Genomic DNA, 18,796 nt, shown 5'->3' with positions numbered 1-18,796 from the left:
GGGGGGGGTCCCGGCACCCCCCCGGGGGGACCGGTACCGATGCCCTCCGGTCCCGGGGGGGGGGGGGGGGGCACCGAGGGGTCCCGGGGAGGCACCGCGGGGGGGGCCCCAGGATGGGGGGGATGGGCAGGATGCCCCCCCCCGAAGGCAGCCAGCGGGGGGGGGCACCCGGGGGCGGCGGGGGCCGGGCACGGAGGGGCCGGGGGGGTCCCGGGGGGGGCCGGGGGGGAGGCGGCGGGGTCGCCCCGGGACCCCCGACCCAGCCAACGCGGCGCTGCCCCTGATAGGCGGAGCCGCTTGTCAATCAAAGGAGAGGGGCGGGAGCGCGCGGTGGGCCCGGGCTGCGCGCTGATTGGCTGGAGCGAGTGTCTGTCAGGGCCGTTGCTAAGGCGGTGCTCGCGGTTAGGCGGGGCCCCGCTGGGCCGTTCTCGCTGAACGGCGCTGGCGGTGGCGGCCTTAGCAACGGGAAGGAGGGGCTAAGCCTGCCTCCTGCCCGGGCAGCGCTGATAGGCTGAGAGCCCCGTCAGTCAGCCCCGCGGGAGGCAGGGGGGCGGGCGAGGCCGCAGCGGCCTTCCTATAGGCCCGGGCAGCTGTCAGTTGGCGGTGACGTTAGGCGAGGAGGGCGGGACGTAGCGGCGGAAGCGGAAGCCGGTGGCGCGGCCCGGCCATGGCGGGACGGACGAACGCGGCCCGGGCCCGGCGGCAGCTCCTGGCGGCGTTGCTGCTGCTGCTGCTGCCGCTGCTGCCGTTGGGGGCGGCGGCGGCTCCGCGGGACGGCGGTACCGGGCGGGGGGCGGGGCTAGGAGATCGTTACCGGCGGGGGGGGGCGGCACCGGGGGGGGCGGGGCCAGGAGGCCGTTACCGGCGGGGGGCGGCCTTCGCAGGGCCCCGGGGCCTGGCGGGGCGGGGCGCGGAGTCGGGTGGGGCCCCGGGGGGTTCACGGCATCCTGGGGGAGTCCCCGGGGATCTTGAGGGGTCCGGGGCTGGGGCCCTGGGGGGGGCCCTGGGGGTGGTCCCCGGGGGTATGGGGGAGTCCGGGGGGGTCCGGGGTTGGGGCCCGGGGGTCTGGCCCGGGGGTCTGGGGGGGGTTCCCCGGGGATCCGGGGGTGTCCCTGGGGTCCGGGGGGGTCTCCAGGTGGCTCTCAGGGGTTCGGGGGGGTCTCTGGGGTTCCCCCGGGGGGGGGATGCGCGCCCTGCGCTCTGGTGCGGGCGGGCACTGATGCCCGGCGTTGGCTCCGCGCTGCTGAGCCCCCTTTGCTCTGCCCCTCGCCCTGAAGGCGCGGCGGAGGCCGTGGTCGAGCTGCGCGAGGCCCGTGCCTGCTATCAGGCTGCCTCCCACCGCTTCTGCTACACCAACACGCATGCCCCGCAGTGGCACGACATCTGGACCAGGGTGCAGGTGAGGGGGTGGCGCAGGTCCTCGCCCCGGCGCGGCAGCGCCTGGCCCAGCCACAGCAGTGCCCCCATGCGCTTCCCCCCCCCCCCCCCCCCCATGTGCAGATCCGCGTCAACAGCAGCCAGGGCATCCGGGTCACCCAGGTGGACAGCGAGGAGGAGCTGAGGGAGCTGGAGGAGTTCAGGGTGTGGAATTTCCTCTTCTCCTTCCTGAAGGAGAAGCTGAACAACACCAGCATCGACGTGGACCTCTACGGCCAAAAAACCTGCCTGAAGGTCGAGGTGCCGGAGGCCGGCACCAAGTACTGCGTCATGCTGTCCCGGCGTACGTCTGCTCTGCCGCAGGGCAGTGGGGCCAAGCGCTGGCACCACCGAGGGGCGGCGAGGACCGGGCACGGTCCTGGTGTGAGGGCCAGCAGGGCCGGTCCCCGCGGCAAAGGGAAGCGGGGCTGCAGAGGGGGCCCGCCTTAGTCCCCCGGGGCACAGAACGGGGGGGCACAGAGTCGCGGACATGGGGCGCTGGTCGGAGGCTTGCCCCGGGCACCGCCTCTCCCCACTCGTTGTCAGTGTGTTGGGATGGAGCTCGCGCCGAGGGCGCCCTGCCAGGGTTTCTCCCAACATGGGCTTCTTCTCTTCCCAGGGTTTGACCCTAAGCTGTTCCTGGTTTTCTTCCTGGGCCTGTTGTTGTTCTTCTGCGGGGATGTGCTGAGCAGGTGAGTCCCCTCCTCTCCCCTGTGAGCCGGGGGCTGAGACGTGCTGGATTCGCGGAGCAGCTCTTGTCTGCGTGCTGCGGGAAGGCGGAGAGTCCCCGCCTGCCTCCCTCCGCCTGCCCAGGGGACGCCGGGCCTGCTCCGGGGGCTCTGTGGGGCTCTGGGCCGTTTCCCCACCCCGTTCCCAGGATGCGCGGTGCCTTTCTCTCGGCACCAGGTGCTGGGGTGCGCAGAGCCCGGCTGGCCTTGCAGCCTGCAGGCTCCTGGGGGTCGCTCCTAGCGGGTGTTCGCGCACGGGCGTCCCGCAAGCTGTAAAACACTTTGTGCACGTGCGATCTCCGCAGAAGCCAGCTCTTCTACTACTCGGCCGGGATAAGCATTGGCTTGCTGGCCTCGCTGCTCATCGTCTTCTACGTCATGTCCAAGGTCATGCCCAAGGTGAGAGCGTGAGGCTGGCTGGGGGCGAGGCTGCTCGCAGGAGCCCTTTCCACACCCGCACGCCCGTTCTGGTGAGCGTGCGGGGTTTCGTGGCCTCGGGGTGTCGGGCTGTGGGTCCGGCTTTGCCCGGAGCAAGGCTCGGTAGTCAGGGGGAGGCAGGCATGGGTGCCCTCTGCCAGCGGCTCCTCTTGATTCTCCCGTCTCTTTTCCTAGAAAAGTCCTGTTTACTTGCTTCTGGTAGGAGGCTGGTCCTTTTCCCTCTACCTGCTTCAGCTCGTCTTCAAGAACCTACGGGAGATCTGCAAGTCCTACTGGCAGTACCTGCTAAGTAAGCGTGGGCCCCTCAGACCTGCCGCCTCTCCGGTTCTTGCGGCTCCTACCAGAGCCTCGGCTCGCTGCTGGGGAGCGCTGGGGCTTCCTGCCCCCCTCGTCGCTGCAGACATTGTGCTTGTGCTCCTGAGAGGCAAATCCCGGCGCCGGGGCAGCGTCCCAGCTCCCGATCCCTCTGCTCCCCCGCAGGTTACATGCTGCTCGTGGGCTTGGTGAGCTTCGGCGTGTGCTACCGGTACGGCCCGCTGGAGAACGAGCGCAGCATCAACCTGCTCTCCTGGACCCTGCAGCTCCTGGGCCTGCTGCTGATGTACTCGGGCATCCAGATCCGCCCCGTGGCCTTGGCCTTGGTGCTCGTAGCCGTCTGCGCCAAGCACCTGGACCACCCCATGCAGTGGGCCTATGCTGCCTACAGGTGAGCGCTTGTACCCCAGCCCTTGCTTGGGCCAGGTGAGCTGCTGGGTGGAGCCCGTGCTGCAGAACTGGGGCGGTTTTGGTGGTGTTTGGGGCTGGGGCGGGTACGCCGGGGGGCTGTGCCCTTCCTCCCCGGGTTGGTGTGGGGCAGCGCCGCGCTCCTCGCGTGTGGGAGCCTCCCTTGGGAGCGAGGAGCCGCGAGCTCTGCTCCGTCCCACCGCCGGCTCCTGGCCCAGCTCCCTGGGGTCTGGACCCGCGCTGGGCGCCCAGTCCGGGCTGGGAGGGCAGTAGCCAGTGCTGCGCTGCTGGCAGGAGAGCGCAGAGCGCCCGGCTGGGGCCGAGCCCCCCCCGCCTGCTGACCGAGGAGGAGTACCGCATCCAGGGCGAGGTGGAGACACGCAAGGCCCTCGAGGAGCTTCGAAGCTATTGCAGAAGCCCGGATTTCTCTGCCTGGACCGCAGTCTCCCGCATCCAGTCTCCCAAGAGGTAACGTCCCGCGACTGTGCGGTCAGGAGACCTCCTCTGGGTGCTTCAGAAAGCCCTGGGTCGCTCTGTGCTGCCGCCTCTGGCTTCAGAGGCGCAGGAGATCCCCGCCGTGTGGAGGCAGGGCACGGTGTGGAAGCAGGGCGTGCGGCTCCAGCCCTGGCCCAGCCTCTGTGCTGTGGCTCTGCCCGTGGCGTTGCGTCCCAGAGCACTCAGACTCCTCACCCCCGGCTCCCTGCATGCCAGGACCTCGCAGGCCACGCGGGCGTGATGGCACAGCCACGTCTTGGTGGCTTCTTCCCAGGTTTGCTGACTTCGTGGGCGGCGCCTCTCACCTCACCTCCAGAGAGATTTCTTTCCATGAGCAGGAGTATGGCCTGGGTGGCAGCTTATTTGAGGAGCAGCTCTTTGAGGAGGAGGAGGAGGAAGATGACTCCTTTGACGCAGACCGCGGGAGTTGCTCCCTGTCCTACAACCGCCTGGATGCTGATTGAGGTCAGCTGCCCCGGACCCTGCAAGGCGAGAGGCAGAACTGCTGGAGTCACCCTGCTTCCCTGACACCTGCGGTGCCCAAAGCCGTGTTTACAGGGGCCAGCTGCTGTCGCCTGTGCCTCTGATCCCACCCCAAGCGGGGCTCCTGTGAGCCCTGCAGCAGAGCCGGGCTGGAAGGAGGACACGGGGAGCTGGCACGCTCGTTTTCCCCAGGCAGTTCCAGCCACCAAACGTCGTCGCAGCTCTCGTTGGCAGAGGGTTGCAGGGGCTGGTCCTTGACCACGAGGCCTGTGCTGCTGCCGCGACGTAGGACGCTGGTCTGGAGTTGAGCTGGACTGAAGCCACCCTGGCTTTTGGGGTGCGTGCTTGCGTGCCTCCCGGTGCACACCTCGGAGGGGCAGGGACCTCCTTGGCGCTGAGCCGCCTCCTGTGTGCGCTGAGCCCCATGCCCCCGCGCTGCGGCTGGCAGGGGGGAGCCCCTCTCCCCCCCCGCCTCGCTCTGCCAGGGCGTCTCCACCTTTCAGGGCGGGGATGGAGCAAAAGGTCCACCTCGCGTGCAGATGCCCGCAGGAGACACGTTCATAAAGGAACTTTGGACCCATCCTGCCGGCACCTGCGTGCTCAGCACCTGCGTGCTCAGCACCTGCCTGCTGCGAGGCTGCAGTGTGGGGCGAGAACCCCGGGGGCAGCTGCTCCTCCTCCTCCTCGTGCTTACCAAAGGTGCCCGAGAGCTGCAGCTGCTCAGGCTGCGCCTCTGACTTGGCGTAATCACCCACGGCTACCAAAAATCCCCCAGCGCTTCCCAGGCAGAGCCCCAGCTCCGTGGGCAGGGGGCTCCGTGGGCAGGGGGCTCCGTGGGCAGGGGGCTCCGTGTGTGTGTCAGAGCTGGGTGTGAGGCCTGGGGCCCCGCGGGTCGCCCCCAGCACCCCTCGCGGCTGCTGGCTCAGCCTCCCCTTCTCCCAGTGCGGACGTGCGCCCTGCCTGGCGGGGGGCTGGTGCTTCCCTGCCCTTTCCTCCTGGTGCCAGCCGGCACCGGGCGCCCGCGTGCTCCCGCAGCAGCACCTGGGAGCGCACCCACCAAGTGCCTGTGCCGGGGGGGTGCCGGAGCTGTTGCGCTGCTGCTTTCAGCCCCGTCCCCACCGCACTCCTCTCGCGGCCAGCGCAGGGCAGGCGGCCTGGCGAAGAAGCCTGGATGAAGCAGAGGTCTGGGGGGGGGGGGGACGCCCAAATCTATGCAGCTTCTTGTGGGAGCGTGGCCACGGGGGTCGACAAGCCCCGTGGTTGGTGATAACGTCGGACTCGACGACGAGGCCGGGAGGAACGTAGGGTGTATGGCAGGAACAAAGAAGGGTGGTTCAGGAGGCACCTTGCCGTTAAGGCATGGAAGTTGCTGGGTGTCTGCTGTCGTCGGGCAAAGTTGTTGACCAACGAATAAGGAGTGAAAAAGTGCCGCTGTAGAGCGAATGGTGTGAGGAGGGAGCCTGTCCTCAATAAGGGGAAGCTGAAGTTACGTCATTAATAACGGAGTAGCAGTCACTGATCCTAAAAGAGCCCCGCTGTCCGAGTGGTCTTTACGCCACAACTTCTTTGCAATAAAACTGCCCTCCGGTAGCCTTACCGCCCTGGGCTGCTCCCCTACCCCTGCCCTGCCGTGCTGCTGCCCCCGCTTATGCTTTTGATTTATTTCTGGCCTAGGTTTGCTCTGCTCCAGCGCTGAGCTTTACCCCTGCGGGAGCAGCCTCTGCTGATGCCTCCCTCTGTCTCCTTGGTGTGCTTAATGCAGGTTGACGACCGAGTATATTTTTTTAATAAAGTACGTTTTCTAGTTAGCGAGCCTCCTTCCTTTATCTCAGGGCGCCCCTCCTCTGCCCTGGCCCCTCCGCCCAGGGGAGCTGGCTTGGCCCAGGACATCGCCCAGTGCCTGGGGACGGGGAGTGGGGAGCGGAGGCAGCACCCCCTCCGCTGCCGGCTCCGTTCGGGCGCCTTCGCCGCAGGAGAGGCCGGGTGCCTGCCGGCCCCGTACCTTGCCCCGGTTTCCCGGAGCCCCGGGAGGAGGCTCCCTTTGTTTGCCTGACCACAATTAAATTTCTCTCCTTGTTCCTGCTGGAGGGGAGGTGGGGGGGGGTGCACAGCAGCGGGCTGGGACCCTGCGAGGGGGGCCCGGCGGCTTTGGCGTGCTGCGTGCCTCAGTTTCCCTGCCCTCGGCCGGGCTCCGTGCCCGGGGGGAGGGCCCTGGGCCCCCGCCCCCCCCGTGGGCCGGCCGGGGCCAAGCCCCAGCACCGGGATCCGGAGCAGCCCCGGCTCGGCAGCTCCAGCAGCCGGTGCCCTGCCAGCGGGAGGTGAGTCCCCGGCCCCTTTGCAGCCGCTGGGGATGGGGCTGGGGGGGCAGCACCCCGGCCACCACCCCACGTCTCGGGGGGCTTCGCGTCCCCAGGGACCCCCGGCACGGGGGGGAAGCCCCGGGACCCGGCACCGCGGGGCTGCCCCGGGGCTGCGGGAGGGGGTGCGTGGGGGGGGGAGGCTCTGATCCGAATCCCCCTCCCCACAAGCCCGGTTCTCGCCCCGGGGGTCCCGCAGCCAGCAGCGCGGGGGGGTCCGTGCCCGGCGCCCAGTCCGGGGGGAGGCTGCGGGGCCTCGTCCCGGCCGCTCCCGTCCTCCCGGGGGGCTGCTCCCGGCGGGGGGGGCTCCATCGCCCCCTTCGCCCCTTCCCCACCTCGCCGCCGGTGAACTTTCCCCGGGCCCCGGCAGCGGGGCTGGGTTTACAGCCCTGGAAAGGGAAAGGTGAAGCGGGGCTGAAGGTCGCCGGGGTGCGGAGCCCGGGGCTGGGTGGAGCAGGGTCGGCAGAGCCCCGGGGTGCGGAGCGCCCCCAGCCCCCAGCCCGGCCCCCGCCCGCCCCCGGCTCCCCCCTGCCAGGAAAGAGGAAGCGGAGGCTGAATTCATCCCTGCCGCAAGAATAGGACCCAGGTGTCCCGGCTTCCTGGCCGGGCTCCTCGCTTCCCCCGCACCAGTGGGCAGGAGCCGGGCGTCCTGCGAACCCCCCCCCCCCCAAGAACTTCCCCAACCCCACCGAGGAGCACCTGGTGCCGGGGCTGCTGAGATCCGGAGGCGTTTCGGGGAAGGGTCCGCAGCCCCCACCTGCTCTGCCCCAGGTGCCCCGCAGCTGCCCGGCCATGGAAGCCGCCGCCACGCTGCTGGACGCTGAGGCCGTCGGGGACCTGGTGCTGCTGGACCCGCTCACCGAGGAGTCGCTGCTCCGCACCCTGCAGGAGCGCTTCCGCCGCAGCGACATCTACGTGGGCATCGGGACGGGGACACGGGGGCTGGGTTGTGGGCCGGGGTGGGGGCTGCACGGGGCTGCACTGGGGTGGGAGGGGAGCGCCGGGATCCCGGCTGGGTCCTCCCGGCCGTGCGTGCACACGCGCTGTCCCGCTCGCCCGCAGACGTACATCGGGGATGTGGTGATCTCGGTGAACCCCTACCGGCCCCTGCCCATCTACACCCCCGAGAAGGTGCAGGAGTACCACAACTGCAACTTCTTCGCCGTGAAGCCCCACATGTGAGCACCGGGCACCCTCCTCAGCCCCGCTAAGGGCTTCGCCCACGCGGGGGTCCCAAGGCTTCGGGGGCTGGGGGAGTCGACTCGGGGCGTCCCTACAGCCAGAGCCAGGGCTCTCGCCCCCCCCGAAGGCCCCTGGGTCCCCTCCAGCCCCCTTCTGACCCCTGCTTGCCCCCAGCTATGCCATCGCGGACGATGCCTACCGCTCCCTGCGGGACCGGGACCGGGACCAGTGTATCCTCATCACCGGTGAAAGCGGCGCCGGCAAGACAGGTGGAGGCTGGGCCCCCCGCGGGGCCTTGCGGGGCTGCGGGGGGGCGGCGGGGCGGGCGAGCACGGCCCTGGTATCGACGGCCCCTCGCCTGCAGAGGCCAGCAAGCTGGTGATGTCCTACGTGGCGGCCGTGTGCAGCAAAGGGGAGGAGGTGGACAAGGTGAAGGAGCAGCTCCTGCAGTCCAACCCCGTGCTGGAGGGTAAGCGCCTCGCGCCCCGCGCGCATCCCGGGGCTCGGCTCAGCCTCCCCGGCCCCCCCCGACCACTGCTGCATTACCCCGTCCTCCCCCCGCAGCCTTCGGAAACGCCAAAACCATCCGCAACGACAACTCCTCCCGCTTCGTGAGTGACCTGGCAGGGGGGTGGCGGGGAGCGGGGCTGGGGGCACGGGAGCGGGGCTGCCGCTCCCTGCCGGGTCCCTGGCCTTGATCCCAGCCCCGTCCCTCAGGGCAAGTACATGGACGTGGAGTTCGACTTCAAGGGCGAGCCCCTGGGAGGGGTCATCAGCAACTGTGAGTACGGACTGACTGCCCCCCCCCGGGGTCCCGGCCCCGTGCCACGGTGACGCTCACCCCTCCCTGCAGACCTGCTGGAGAAATCCCGCATCGTCCGGCACACCAAGGGCGAGAGGAACTTCCACATCTTCTACCAGCTCCTGGCCGGCGGCTCGGCGCAGCTGCTCCGTAGGTCTGGGCCCCCCAGCACGGGGGGCTTGGGGGGGGGTGGCAGGGGCTTGGGGGGGCTGTGGCTGAGCCCCCTCTGCCCCCCCAGAGCAGCTGAAGCTCCGCCAGGGCTCCCAGCACTACGGCTACCTGAACCGGGAGAGCTCCAGCCTGCCTGGCATGGACGACGCAGCCAACTTCCGCGACATGCAGGTACCATCGGGGGAGCATGGGGGCCGGGAAACCGTGACCCCCCCCCCTCCCCAAATGCCCTGGGGCCCTCCCCATCCCCTGAGCTGCCCGTGCCCGTGCCCAGGACGCCATGGCGGTCATCGGCTTCTCGCCCGCCGAGGTGACGGCGCTGCTGGAAGTGACGGCCGTGGTGCTCAAGCTGGGCAACGTGGAGCTGAGCAGCTGCTACCAGGCCAGCGGGATGGAGGCCTGCAGCATCGCCGAGCCACGGGGTAGGGCCTGGGGTGGGTGGGGTGGGACAGGATGGGATGGGACGGGATGGGATGGGACGGGATGGGATGGGATGGGATGGGACGGGACGGGACGGGACGGGACGGGACGGGACGGGACAGGCCCCCCCACTCAGCCCCAGCCCCGCACAGAGCTGCACGAGATCTGCGAGCTGATCAAGCTGGACCCCGGCACGCTGGAGCAGGCGCTGTGCTCCCGCACCGTGAAGGCACGGGATGAGACCGTGCTCACGGCCCTCAGTGTCTCCCAGGTGAGCGGCACCTCTCCCCCTGCCCCATCACCCCCCCCGCTGTGGGCTCGTGCCCCGGCAGCCCCCCCGGGATCTGCTGCGAGCCCTGCTCCCCTCGCCCCAGGGCTACTACTGCCGGGACGCGCTGGCCAAGAACATCTACAGCCGCCTCTTCGACTGGCTGGTGAACCGCATCAACACCAGCATCCAGGTGAGCGCTGGGCACCAGCCCCCCTCGGGCCCCCTCCCCTGCCCAGCCAGGGCTCAGCACCCCGCCATCTCCCAGGTGAAGCCGGGCAAGCAGAGGAAGGTGATGGGTGTCCTGGACATCTACGGCTTCGAGATCTTCCAGGTGAGCGGCAGGACCCACCTGGGCCCCTCCTGCCGCTGGGGGGGCGTAGGGCAGGGCTGGGGGCTCCAGCACGGACCTGCGACTCGGGGCCCTTCTCTCGCAGGACAACGGCTTTGAGCAGTTCATCATCAACTACTGCAACGAGAAGCTGCAGCAGATCTTCATCCTGATGACCCTGAAGGAGGAGCAGGAGGAATACATCCGAGAGGTACCCCTGGCTCGTGCCGCTCGGGCGGGCTGTGGCCCTGAGGAGCCTCGGTGGGACGGGGATGGGGAAGTGCCGTAGACGGCTCTGCAGCACGTTCCTTCCTCGCCCCGCTCCCTGCCGGGAGACGATTCAATAGCAGGAAGGCAGGGAGGGATTCGGGATCCCTGTCCCCACAACTGGGCATCCGGTTCCTGCCCCACAGCAGCTGGGGGTGTCTGTGGGGCAGGATCCACGCGGTGCGTGTCCAGGGGTCTGCGTGTCTGACCCCCATCTGCTCCCAGGGCATCCAGTGGACGCCGGTGGAGTTTTTTGACAACGGCATTATCTGTGAACTGATCGAGAATGTGAGTTGCCTCCCACCAACGTGCGGGGGGTCCGGGTCGGGGTCCCAGCTCCCCTCCCTTGTACCCTGTGCAAGCCGGGGCTGAGCCTGGAGTGGACCCGGGCTGGGGTGGTTCGATGGAGCCCCTGGTCTGTGCTGGCAGTGTTTTGGGGCGCTGGGTGCAGCGTGGGCTGGGGCTGACGCTGTCCACCGCGGCGCAGAGCAAGTGCGGGATCCTGGCCATGCTGGACGAGGAGTGCCTGCGGCCCGGCGTGGTGAACGAGGACACCTTCGTCACCAAGCTGAACCAGCTCTTCGCCACCCACAAGCACTACGAGAGCAAGGAGACGCAGAATGCCAAGCACGTCACGGACCTCAGCCTGCCGCAGCGCTGCTTCCGCATCCACCACTACGCCGGCAAGGTCCGCAGCACCCACGGGCACCCGTGGCCCTGTCCCTGGGTGCAGCGGGGGCGCCCGGGTCCTCTTCCCAGCTTTGCACAGGAGACGCCTGCAGGGCTGGGCTGGGGCAGGGGCTGCGGCGCCTCCCTCTGCTGCCCACTCTCTCCCGCCTGAGCGCTCCCCCGCCCACAGGGGTGGTGGGACCCCGGGTGCTGACCCTGCTCCCGCACCCAGGTGACCTACAACGTGACGGGCTTCATCGAGAAGAACAACGACCTGCTCTTCCGTGACCTGTCGCAGGCCATGTGGGCCGCCCGGCACACGCTGCTGCGCTCCCTCTTCCCCGAGGGCGACCCCCAGAAAGTCTCCCTCAAGCTGCCCCCCACTGCCGGCTCCCAGTTCAAGACCTCGGTGGCGACGCTGATGAAGAACCTCTACTCCAAGAACCCCAACTACATCAGGTACCGGCCCTGGGGGGACCCCGCACACCAGGCACGTGGCGGGAGCCCCCCTGTGCCCACCACCACCCTCCTCCAGGTGCATCAAGCCCAACGACACCAAAACGGCGATGCTCTTCACGCCGGAGCTGGTGCTGGCACAGATCCGCTACCTGGGGCTGATGGAGAACGTGCGGGTGCGGCGGGCGGGCTACGCCTTCCGCCAGCTCTACAGCCCCTTCCTGCAGCGCTACAAGATGCTGGGCACCAAGACCTGGCCCCGCTGGGCGGGCGGCGACAGGTACGGGGGCATCGGACCAGGGGAGCATCCCACAGCCCCACGGCCGCGGAGTGGAGGGGTCTGAGCAGCCTCATGCCCCTGTTGTGCAGGGAGGGGACCGAGGTGCTGCTGTCGGAGCTGAAGTTCCCCCCCGAGGAGCTGGCCTACGGCTACACCAAGATCTTCATCCGCTCGCCACGCACCGTGAGTCCAGGCAGGGGGGGACCCAGCGCAGGGCAGGGTCCGATGCAGGGTGGGGGCCTGCCCCACAGACCTCGAGCCCTGCTGTGAGCCCCGAGCACATCGAGGGAGCTCCTGGGCGATGTTGCAGCCCCCAGGGGCTCCCCGCAGCTCGCCCTCACTCTCTGCAGCTCTTTGACCTGGAGAAGCGGCGCCAGGAGCGCATAGGCGAGCTCGCCACCCTCATCCAGAAGATGTTTCGGGGCTGGCGGTGCCGGACCCAGTACCAGCTGATGCGCAAGAGCCAGATCATCATCTCCGCCTGGTTCCGGGGCCATGCGGTGAGGAGGGGATAGGCAGAGGTCCTGGCTGCACTGCACCCTCCCCATCTTCGTCCCAAGAAGGGGTGATGTGGCAGGGGGGGAGCGCTCTGCACCCCCGGGAGCCAGCCTGGAAAGCGAAGCCCAGCCTGGGCACTGGGAGAGGGTCCCCAGGTGAGAGCCCCCCTGCTCACCCCGCTGCCCCCACGCTCCCCCCTGCAGCAAAAGAACAAGTACAAGCAGATGAAGCGGTCGGCGCTGCTCCTCCAGGCGTACGCGCGGGGCTGGAAGGTGAGGGCCGGGCACCCTGCGGGCGCTTGGGGCTGTGCTCCAGGGCCGGTGGCTCTCCCAGCATGGGCAGGAGGCATGCGGTGGGGGGGTGGGGGGGGCTCCGCGGCTCTGCCATGCTCTGGGGAACCGGGCTCACCCCATCTCTCTCCATCTCTCCTTCCTCCTCTCCTGCCTTTCTCTCCCTCTCGCTCCCTATGTGTGTTGGTGTTTCTCGCTCCACCTCTGGGCTCCTTTGGGCTCTGACTCTCCCGCTGCAGTCTCGCAGGCTCCTCCGGGAGCTGAAGGTCCAGCGCCACCGCCACCTGGCCGCCAGCACCATTTCTGCTTACTGGAAAGGGTACAAGGTAACGGGGCCAGCCCCGCCGTGGGGCCGCGTGCCCGTGAGCTGCTCTGTCCTGCTGTCCATCCGCTGCACCCAGGGCTGTCTGTCTGTCTGCCCTGGCCCACCCTGTCGGGCTGGGGCGGCTGTCCTGTCCGTGCAGGGCCAAAATGGGGGGGGGGGGAGGGGGGGGGGGCATGCAGGCTCGTCCCAAAGGGACCCGTGGGATGGGGGGGGGGGGGATGCGGTGGTGAGGTCCCAGTGCCCGTGCTGACGGCCGTCTCCCCACAGGTCCGCAGGACGTACCGGCGATATTTCCGCTCCGGCGCCAGCACGCGCCTGGCCAACTTCATTTACCGGCGGCTGGTGAGCGGGGCAGGGGGAGAGGGGGCTCGGCGCCTTCCTGCCCCCCCCCCCCCCCCCAGCGGTGGGGCTGGGCCTGGGGACCTCCCGACCCACTGCCGTTCCCCCTCCCCAGGTGCAGAAGTTCCTCGTGGGGCTGCGGAAGAACCTCCCGCCGATGTCGGTGCAGGACCGCACCTGGCCCCCGGCGCCCTACAAGTTCCTGGCGGGCGCGAACCAGGAGCTGAAGAACATCTTCTACCACTGGAAGGTGGGGGCACTGGGGATGGGGATGGGGGGTCGTGTGGTCCTCGTGTCCCCCCGTGCCAGCGGCGCCGCATTGTCCCCATCCCTTGGCAGTGCAAGAAGTACCGGGACCAGCTGACACCGCAGCGGAAAGCCCTGCTGCAGGCCAAGCTCTGCGCCAGCGAGCTCTTCAAGGACAAGAAGACGCTCTACAGCAAGAGGTGCCGCCTTGCCGGGGGGGGGGGCTCGGGGCTGGGGAGGGGGGCGCGGGGGTGGCACCGGCTGATGGCCCCTGTCCCCAGCCTGCAGCAGCCCTTCCAGGGCGAGTACTTGGGGCTGACGCAGAACCCCAAGTACCAGAAGCTCCACGCCGTGGCCAAGGACAAGCTGGTGATGGCTGAAACCGTGATGAAGGTGAACAGAGCCAACGGCAAGGTGAGCCCCGTCCCCGTCCCCGCCAAGCCGGGGGGGGGGCTGCGGTGCCGCACTCACCACCGCCCCCCGCAGACGGTGCCGCGCCTGCTGCTGCTGACCGCCGAGCACCTGGTGCTGGCCGACCCCAAGGCCGCCCAGCCCAAGACCGTGCTCAGCCTGAGCGACATCCGCGGCGTCTCCGTCACCCGCTTCTCCGACGGCTTGCTGGCCCTGCACCTCAAGGAGGTACTGCGCTGCCGGGGGGGGGCCGGGGGGGGCAGGGGGGGGGGGGTCCCGGCGGCACTGACACCCCCCCCCACCCCTCGCCCCGCAGACCGCAGCGGCGGGGACCAAGGGCGACCTCCTGCTGGTCAGCAGCCACCTCATCGAGCTCGTCACGCGCCTGCACCAGACCCTGATGGCCGCCACCTCCCAGGCCCTGGCGCTGCACATCACAGACCAGTACGGGCGGGGCCGGGGCGGGGCCGGCAGGGGCGGGGCTTGGGTGGGTGGGGCACGTGGGGTGGGTGGGGCTTGGGTGGGTGGGGCAGGTGGGTGGGGCGCATGGGGGTGGGGCTTGGGCGGGTGGGGCACATGGGGTGGGTGGGGCTTGGGTGGGTGGGGCACGTGGGGTGGGTGGGGCTTGGGTGGGTGGGGCACATGGGGTGGGTGGGGCTTGGGCGGGTGGGGCAGGGTGGGGCAGGATCGGAGGCAGCTGATTGGGCAAGAGGGGAGGGGCGGGGCAGGGTGTGCACCCCCTGAGCCCCGCCCCCTCGTGTCCCCCCCCCCCCCCCCCAGGTTCTCCACCCGCTTCCAGAAGGGCGACGTGGCCGTCACCGTGGTGGAGTCGGCCAAGGGCAGCAAAGACGTCCCCGTCTGCAAGAAGCGGGGCAGCCACAAGATGGAGGTCCTGGTCCACTGAGAGCCCCCCCCCCCCGCCCACCAGGCACCCCCCCCACACACCCCTCGCCCCTGCCCCACTGGGCCCAGCAGCAGAACTACCGCAACCCCATTAAATGGTTTTTTTTCGGTGTCTGCACGCGGGCGGTGTCGTGGGGACGTGGCCCTGTTTGCGGCACGGGAGCGCTGGGGGGGACCCAGGCATGGGAGCCCCAGGATGCGGCAGCGCGGTGCTGGGCTGGGCGGGGGGGGGGGGCACAGCCCAGCCCAGGGACGGAGCCCCCCCAGCCCAGCGCCTTTCCTGCCGCCTGACTGCGGCGAGCGCTCGGCTCGGCGGTGATTGGAAAGGCCCCAAATTGCGGCCACTTTTCCCATTAAGTGGGAAAGCGGCTCGCTCGGCTGCAGGCGCAATTTCGGGCCGGCTGCAGGCAGCTGGCGCGTGAGGTCCCTGCCGCCTGCGCTGACCACCCCCATCTCCCACCCCCCCCGTCTCCCACCCCCCCTGCGGTCAGCCCGCCCCGCTGCAGGACCCCCCTGTTGCACCCCCCCCCGTCAGTGCAGAGCCCCCCCCCTTGCTACCACACTGGAGCCACCTTCGGGGACCGAGACCACGGCCAGGGCAGTGCAGGGGGACGCCAAGGAGCCGCTGCACGTCCCTGCTGCAGCCCCGCGCCTGCAGGGTCCCTGTGCGGCTCCGTGCCCCCCCTTCCCCTCACTGCCTTTTCTCTCCTGCACGCGTCAAAGCTCCGGGAGAGGGATTTTTTTTTTTCCTGTCCCCACACGTCACCCGCGTTAACTTCGAGAGCTGACAACTCCCTGTCACGGCGGCGGCAGCAGCAGCTCCCAGGTGGGCCTGGAGCGAGCGGTGCGCTCTGCTGTGCACGGGCTGCATGTGCGGGCACGCGTGCCGGGGCACTTGGGCAGTGCGGGCACATGTGGGGGGCACGTGTGTGCACGGGGGGTGCCTCCGAGGGCTTGCCATGCTCCCCATGCCCCGGAGGGGCTGTGCCACCTCCCAGCGCAGGGACCCCCCCGTGCATGGAGAGGGGCCAGAGCCGTAAACAAGCCCGGGGCACCGCTGCTTTTCGCGGCTGCTTGGCACCACACAAGTAGGTGTTATTAATTAATTAGGCCGTCTCTGGCCAGGCTCCGATTTAATTAACGTCCCCGGCACTGCAGATGCTGCCCTGCCCCGGGCTGTGGTGCCACGTGAGCCACCGCGCTCCCGCTGCCGCCTCCCTTCCCGTGGGGCTGCCGCAGCCGCCTGTTGCAGGCTGGAGTCTGCGGCTCGTGCCAGAGCTGGGCTCCCTCTGGTCTTTCCCATCCCCTCGGCTTCCCCCCATCGCCCTCTCCATCTTGGCTCAGCTGTGGGTTTCTTTTGGGGGGGGTTTGGTTGAGGGGGGCTGCTCCCTCCAGTGCTGGGGGGAGCAGGATCGAGCCTGGAGGCTGAGCTGGGCCGTGCTTGGAGGGGCTGCAAGGGGCCAAGCCCCCATCATCCTGGTCACAGAGGGGCTCGGGGGAATGTGGCCGGACATGAGGCTGGATCTAGGGCTGCTGGGACCCCCGGAGCTGGGCATGCCACTCACGGACAGTGCAGGACCAGGACCGGGCAGCTGGGGAGAGCCCCAGGACAGGACAGGAGGCACGGGTGGGCTGCACGGGGAGAGAGTGCGTGTGCACGTCTGTGCGTGCCGTGCAGCCTGCGTGCTTGTGCACAGGAGTGCGTGCACGCACCTGCGTGCGCATCCCAGCAGCTCAGCCACGACCCACTGCGCCGTGAGCCCTCCCAGAGCCTGCCTGCGCAGCCGAAGTGCTCACTGGCGGCTCTGGCAGCAGGGCAGCGTGCTGGAGACAGGGGCCGGCTCGCACGGTGTGCACGCACACGTGCCAACAGGCTGTGGCATCTTCGGCTGCGTGTCCCACCGCATGCATGACGTGTGCAGGGCTGGGGGCTGCGTGGGCACGGCGCCGGCTGCGTGCTGGCCCCGTACCCCGAGGTGGCACGACGTGGCGGGGAGCTGGCGAGCCCACGTGGGCGCGCTTGGGCCGCGGTGTGACTGCGCGCGTAACGGGTGTCACGGTGCCTGCGTGGGCGTTGAGCTGCAGGGTGGGGGTGCCACCCCCCGCGGCCCCCATTGGCGGCTCTCCTCTCACCCACCCACGCCGTGCCACGGGCAGAGCCCCTTATTTAGCTCTGCACGGCTGCTAGCGCTGGGGTGCTTCACCTCCAGGCTGAGTGCGCCCGAGAGCCGTCGGCACAGCCTGTGGCCGCTGCCCGCTGCTTCTTGCCGCTCCGCAGCCACCAGAGGCGAGGGACGCGCTGCCCGCACTGCAGCTGAGGGCTGAGCAGGTCCCCGCACCCCCTGCCAGGTACCGTGGGGTCTCCCGGGGAGGCCGCTGCCTCCGCTCCTCGCCCAGCGTGGGCTGGGGGAAGGCGAAAGGGAGCTGGAAGCTGCAGGAAGCGCTGGGCCGGGAGGAGAGAGGGGTGAAGGAAGGTGGGGAGGGCTTGGGGGGGGGGGCGCTGGAAGCCTGGGGCTGGGACCTTCCTGGGGGGCTGTGGCTGTTGGAGGGTGAGTGTGTGTTGGTGTGGGTGTCTGTGAACGCGTGCGAGTGTGCAAGGCTGAGGGGGTGCTTGTCTCCTCTGCGTGTCCGTGCTCCGTCCTGCACGCGTTTCCACTGCCCCAGCTGGCGCGTGGCGGCACAAACCCGGCACAATGGGCATGGGTCTTGGCATGGGACCCCCAGCTCTGCAGTGCAGCCATGCTCTCCCCCCCCCCCCAGCACCTCTGCAGTACATCTCCTGCACTGCAGCCCCCCACCGCGTCCCGTCCCCCCCCCCCAGTTTTTCCCCATGCCCCCACCGTGCCGCAGCCCCCCCAGCTGGAAAGGGCTGGGGAGCGTTTGCTCGACCGCTCCAGTAACGCCGGCTGCCCCCGGGCCCCCATCTCTCGTTCCGCTCTTTTCCCCTCCCAAAACCTTGCCCCGGTCCGCGCCGTCCGGGGGGCGAGGGGCGACCCCGGCCGCTGCTGACCCCCTCCCGCAGGTCGCCCGCCCCGGCGAGGATGCGGAGCCGCGCGGTGCTCGCCCTGCTCGCCCTGGCCCTGCCGCTCGCCCTCGCCCGCTTCGCCGCCGCCCCGCCGCCGGGCCCCGCGCTCCGCTCCCAGGTAGGGCCGAGCCGTCGGGGCGGCCGTCGGGGAGGCACCGGGCGGCCCCCCCCCCGCGCTCACCCCCCCGCTTCCCCGCAGAGCGGCCCCGGCCCCGAGCCGCTGCTCCCGGTGCTGCCCTGGAGAGCCCGCGGCGGCCCCGGAGCCGCCTTCAGCGCCCTGCTGCAACTGCTGCGGGAGGAGGACGCCGGTGAGAGCCGGGGGGGCGGTCCCGGACCCGGTCCCGGACCCGGTCCCGGTCCCGGTCCCGGTCCCGGTCCCGGACCCCGCCCCGACGGCAGCGCTCAGCCTCCCGCTTGTCTCTTGCAGGTCCCCCGGCGCCGGCGTCTCCCCAGAAGCGTAAGTCCGCTCCGCTCCGCTCCCGGACGGTGCCAGCCCTGCAGCGGCGGCCGAGGGGGGGGGTCCCGGGGCGGGCCCGGAGCGGGGCCGGGCCCGGTGGGCGCTGACACCGGGCTCTCTCGGCAGGGGACATGCACGACTTCTTCGTGGGGCTCATGGGGAAGCGGACGGCGGAGCCCGGTGGGGCGGCGGGGGAAGACCGGGGGGCGGCGGAGCCGCAGCGGAGGGGCTGACCGCAGCCGCCCTGCTCCCCAGGGACCCCCCCGGACGCCCCTAGGGCCGTCGGGTCCCAGCGCTGGGCGGCGTGAGGAGGGACCGGGGGGGCGGCGGCGCCGGGACCCCCCCACCGGGCATCGCGGGGGGGCTCCGGGGGCCGCGTCCTGGCGCCTCGGAGCGGGCGGCGGCTGCGGGGCCACCAGGGCCCGGAGGCGAGCAGCGACTGCGGAGCCGTCGTGGGAGCCCGTCGGGGCCGGGGCCGGGACCGGGACCGGGACCGGGGACGGGAGCGGGCCGGGACCGGGGATGGGGACGGGAACGGGGCCGCGCTGCCGTCCGCGCTGTACGGGCACCTGCACCCAAACAAGCGGCCCCTCGCCCTGGCTCTCTCTGTGCCTCCGCTGCGCCTCCACGGGACCCGACGGGCTCGGGGCGGCCCCGGGGGGGACACGGCGAGGAGACGGAGAGGACGGGGGGCGGGGAGGAGGCACGGGGGTTGGGGGGGGGGGCTGCTCATGGCTACAGCGACCCCCCCACACACACCTCCCCCCCCCCACACCCCCCCGCCGCACATCTCGGCCTGCCCCGTCTCCCCTCGTC

At 70.5% G+C, this 18,796-nt stretch overlaps 3 protein-coding genes across 7 annotated transcripts; all 3 read left to right on the top strand.

Annotated features, from left to right (window-relative positions):
- The first annotated feature begins 253 nt into the window (after positions 1-253).
- Positions 254-6,091, top strand: NEMP1 (nuclear envelope integral membrane protein 1). Of its 3 annotated transcripts, XM_048054779.2 has the most exons (9): positions 254-779; positions 1,278-1,399; positions 1,501-1,720; positions 2,036-2,108; positions 2,450-2,543; positions 2,757-2,871; positions 3,063-3,288; positions 3,600-3,773; positions 4,075-6,091. In XM_048054779.2, exons 1-9 carry the CDS (start codon positions 668-670, stop codon positions 4,262-4,264), a joined length of 1,326 nt encoding a protein of 441 aa, XP_047910736.1. In that variant the 5' UTR covers positions 254-667; the 3' UTR covers positions 4,265-6,091. The 3 variants fall into 3 exon arrangements, with proteins under 3 accessions (XP_047910736.1, XP_047910738.2, XP_047910737.2); XM_048054781.2 differs by lacking the exon at positions 254-779 and having other exon boundaries at positions 1,118-1,399; positions 3,670-3,773; XM_048054780.2 differs by lacking the exon at positions 254-779 and having other exon boundaries at positions 1,119-1,399; positions 4,139-6,091.
- A 363-nt stretch (positions 6,092-6,454) lies between these two features.
- MYO1A (myosin IA) lies at positions 6,455-14,626 on the top strand. 2 transcript variants are annotated; one of them, XM_066985716.1, is made up of 29 exons: positions 6,455-6,601; positions 7,412-7,555; positions 7,703-7,818; positions 7,997-8,091; positions 8,187-8,291; positions 8,387-8,433; positions 8,540-8,603; positions 8,676-8,774; positions 8,863-8,966; positions 9,070-9,217; positions 9,368-9,486; positions 9,590-9,676; positions 9,752-9,817; positions 9,921-10,025; positions 10,307-10,369; positions 10,569-10,769; positions 10,983-11,209; positions 11,286-11,486; positions 11,576-11,669; positions 11,837-11,986; positions 12,188-12,256; positions 12,514-12,600; positions 12,867-12,941; positions 13,054-13,188; positions 13,278-13,384; positions 13,466-13,598; positions 13,671-13,823; positions 13,912-14,039; positions 14,376-14,626. In XM_066985716.1, the coding sequence occupies exons 2-29, from the start codon at positions 7,433-7,435 to the stop codon at positions 14,497-14,499; spliced, it is 3,225 nt and encodes a 1,074-aa protein (XP_066841817.1). In that variant the 5' UTR covers positions 6,455-6,601; positions 7,412-7,432; the 3' UTR covers positions 14,500-14,626. The 2 variants fall into 2 exon arrangements, with proteins under 2 accessions (XP_066841817.1, XP_066841816.1); XM_066985715.1 differs by lacking the exon at positions 12,514-12,600.
- A 441-nt stretch (positions 14,627-15,067) lies between these two features.
- On the top strand, positions 15,068-18,663 carry TAC3 (tachykinin precursor 3). Of its 2 annotated transcripts, none has more exons than XM_066985739.1 (6): positions 15,068-15,324; positions 16,709-16,847; positions 17,521-17,641; positions 17,723-17,831; positions 17,951-17,980; positions 18,107-18,651. In XM_066985739.1, the coding sequence occupies exons 3-6, from the start codon at positions 17,540-17,542 to the stop codon at positions 18,211-18,213; spliced, it is 348 nt and encodes a 115-aa protein (XP_066841840.1). In that variant the 5' UTR covers positions 15,068-15,324; positions 16,709-16,847; positions 17,521-17,539; the 3' UTR covers positions 18,214-18,651. The 2 variants fall into 2 exon arrangements, with proteins under 2 accessions (XP_066841840.1, XP_066841841.1); XM_066985740.1 differs by lacking the exon at positions 15,068-15,324 and having other exon boundaries at positions 16,114-16,847; positions 18,107-18,160; positions 18,236-18,663.
- The last annotated feature ends 133 nt before the right edge of the window (positions 18,664-18,796 follow it).

The sequence above is a fragment of the Anser cygnoides genome, chromosome 32 (genome assembly GCF_040182565.1).
Source record: "Anser cygnoides isolate HZ-2024a breed goose chromosome 32, Taihu_goose_T2T_genome, whole genome shotgun sequence".
Taxonomy (NCBI): Eukaryota; Metazoa; Chordata; class Aves; order Anseriformes; family Anatidae; genus Anser; species Anser cygnoides.
This window is presented reverse-complemented; position numbering and strand designations above follow the sequence as displayed.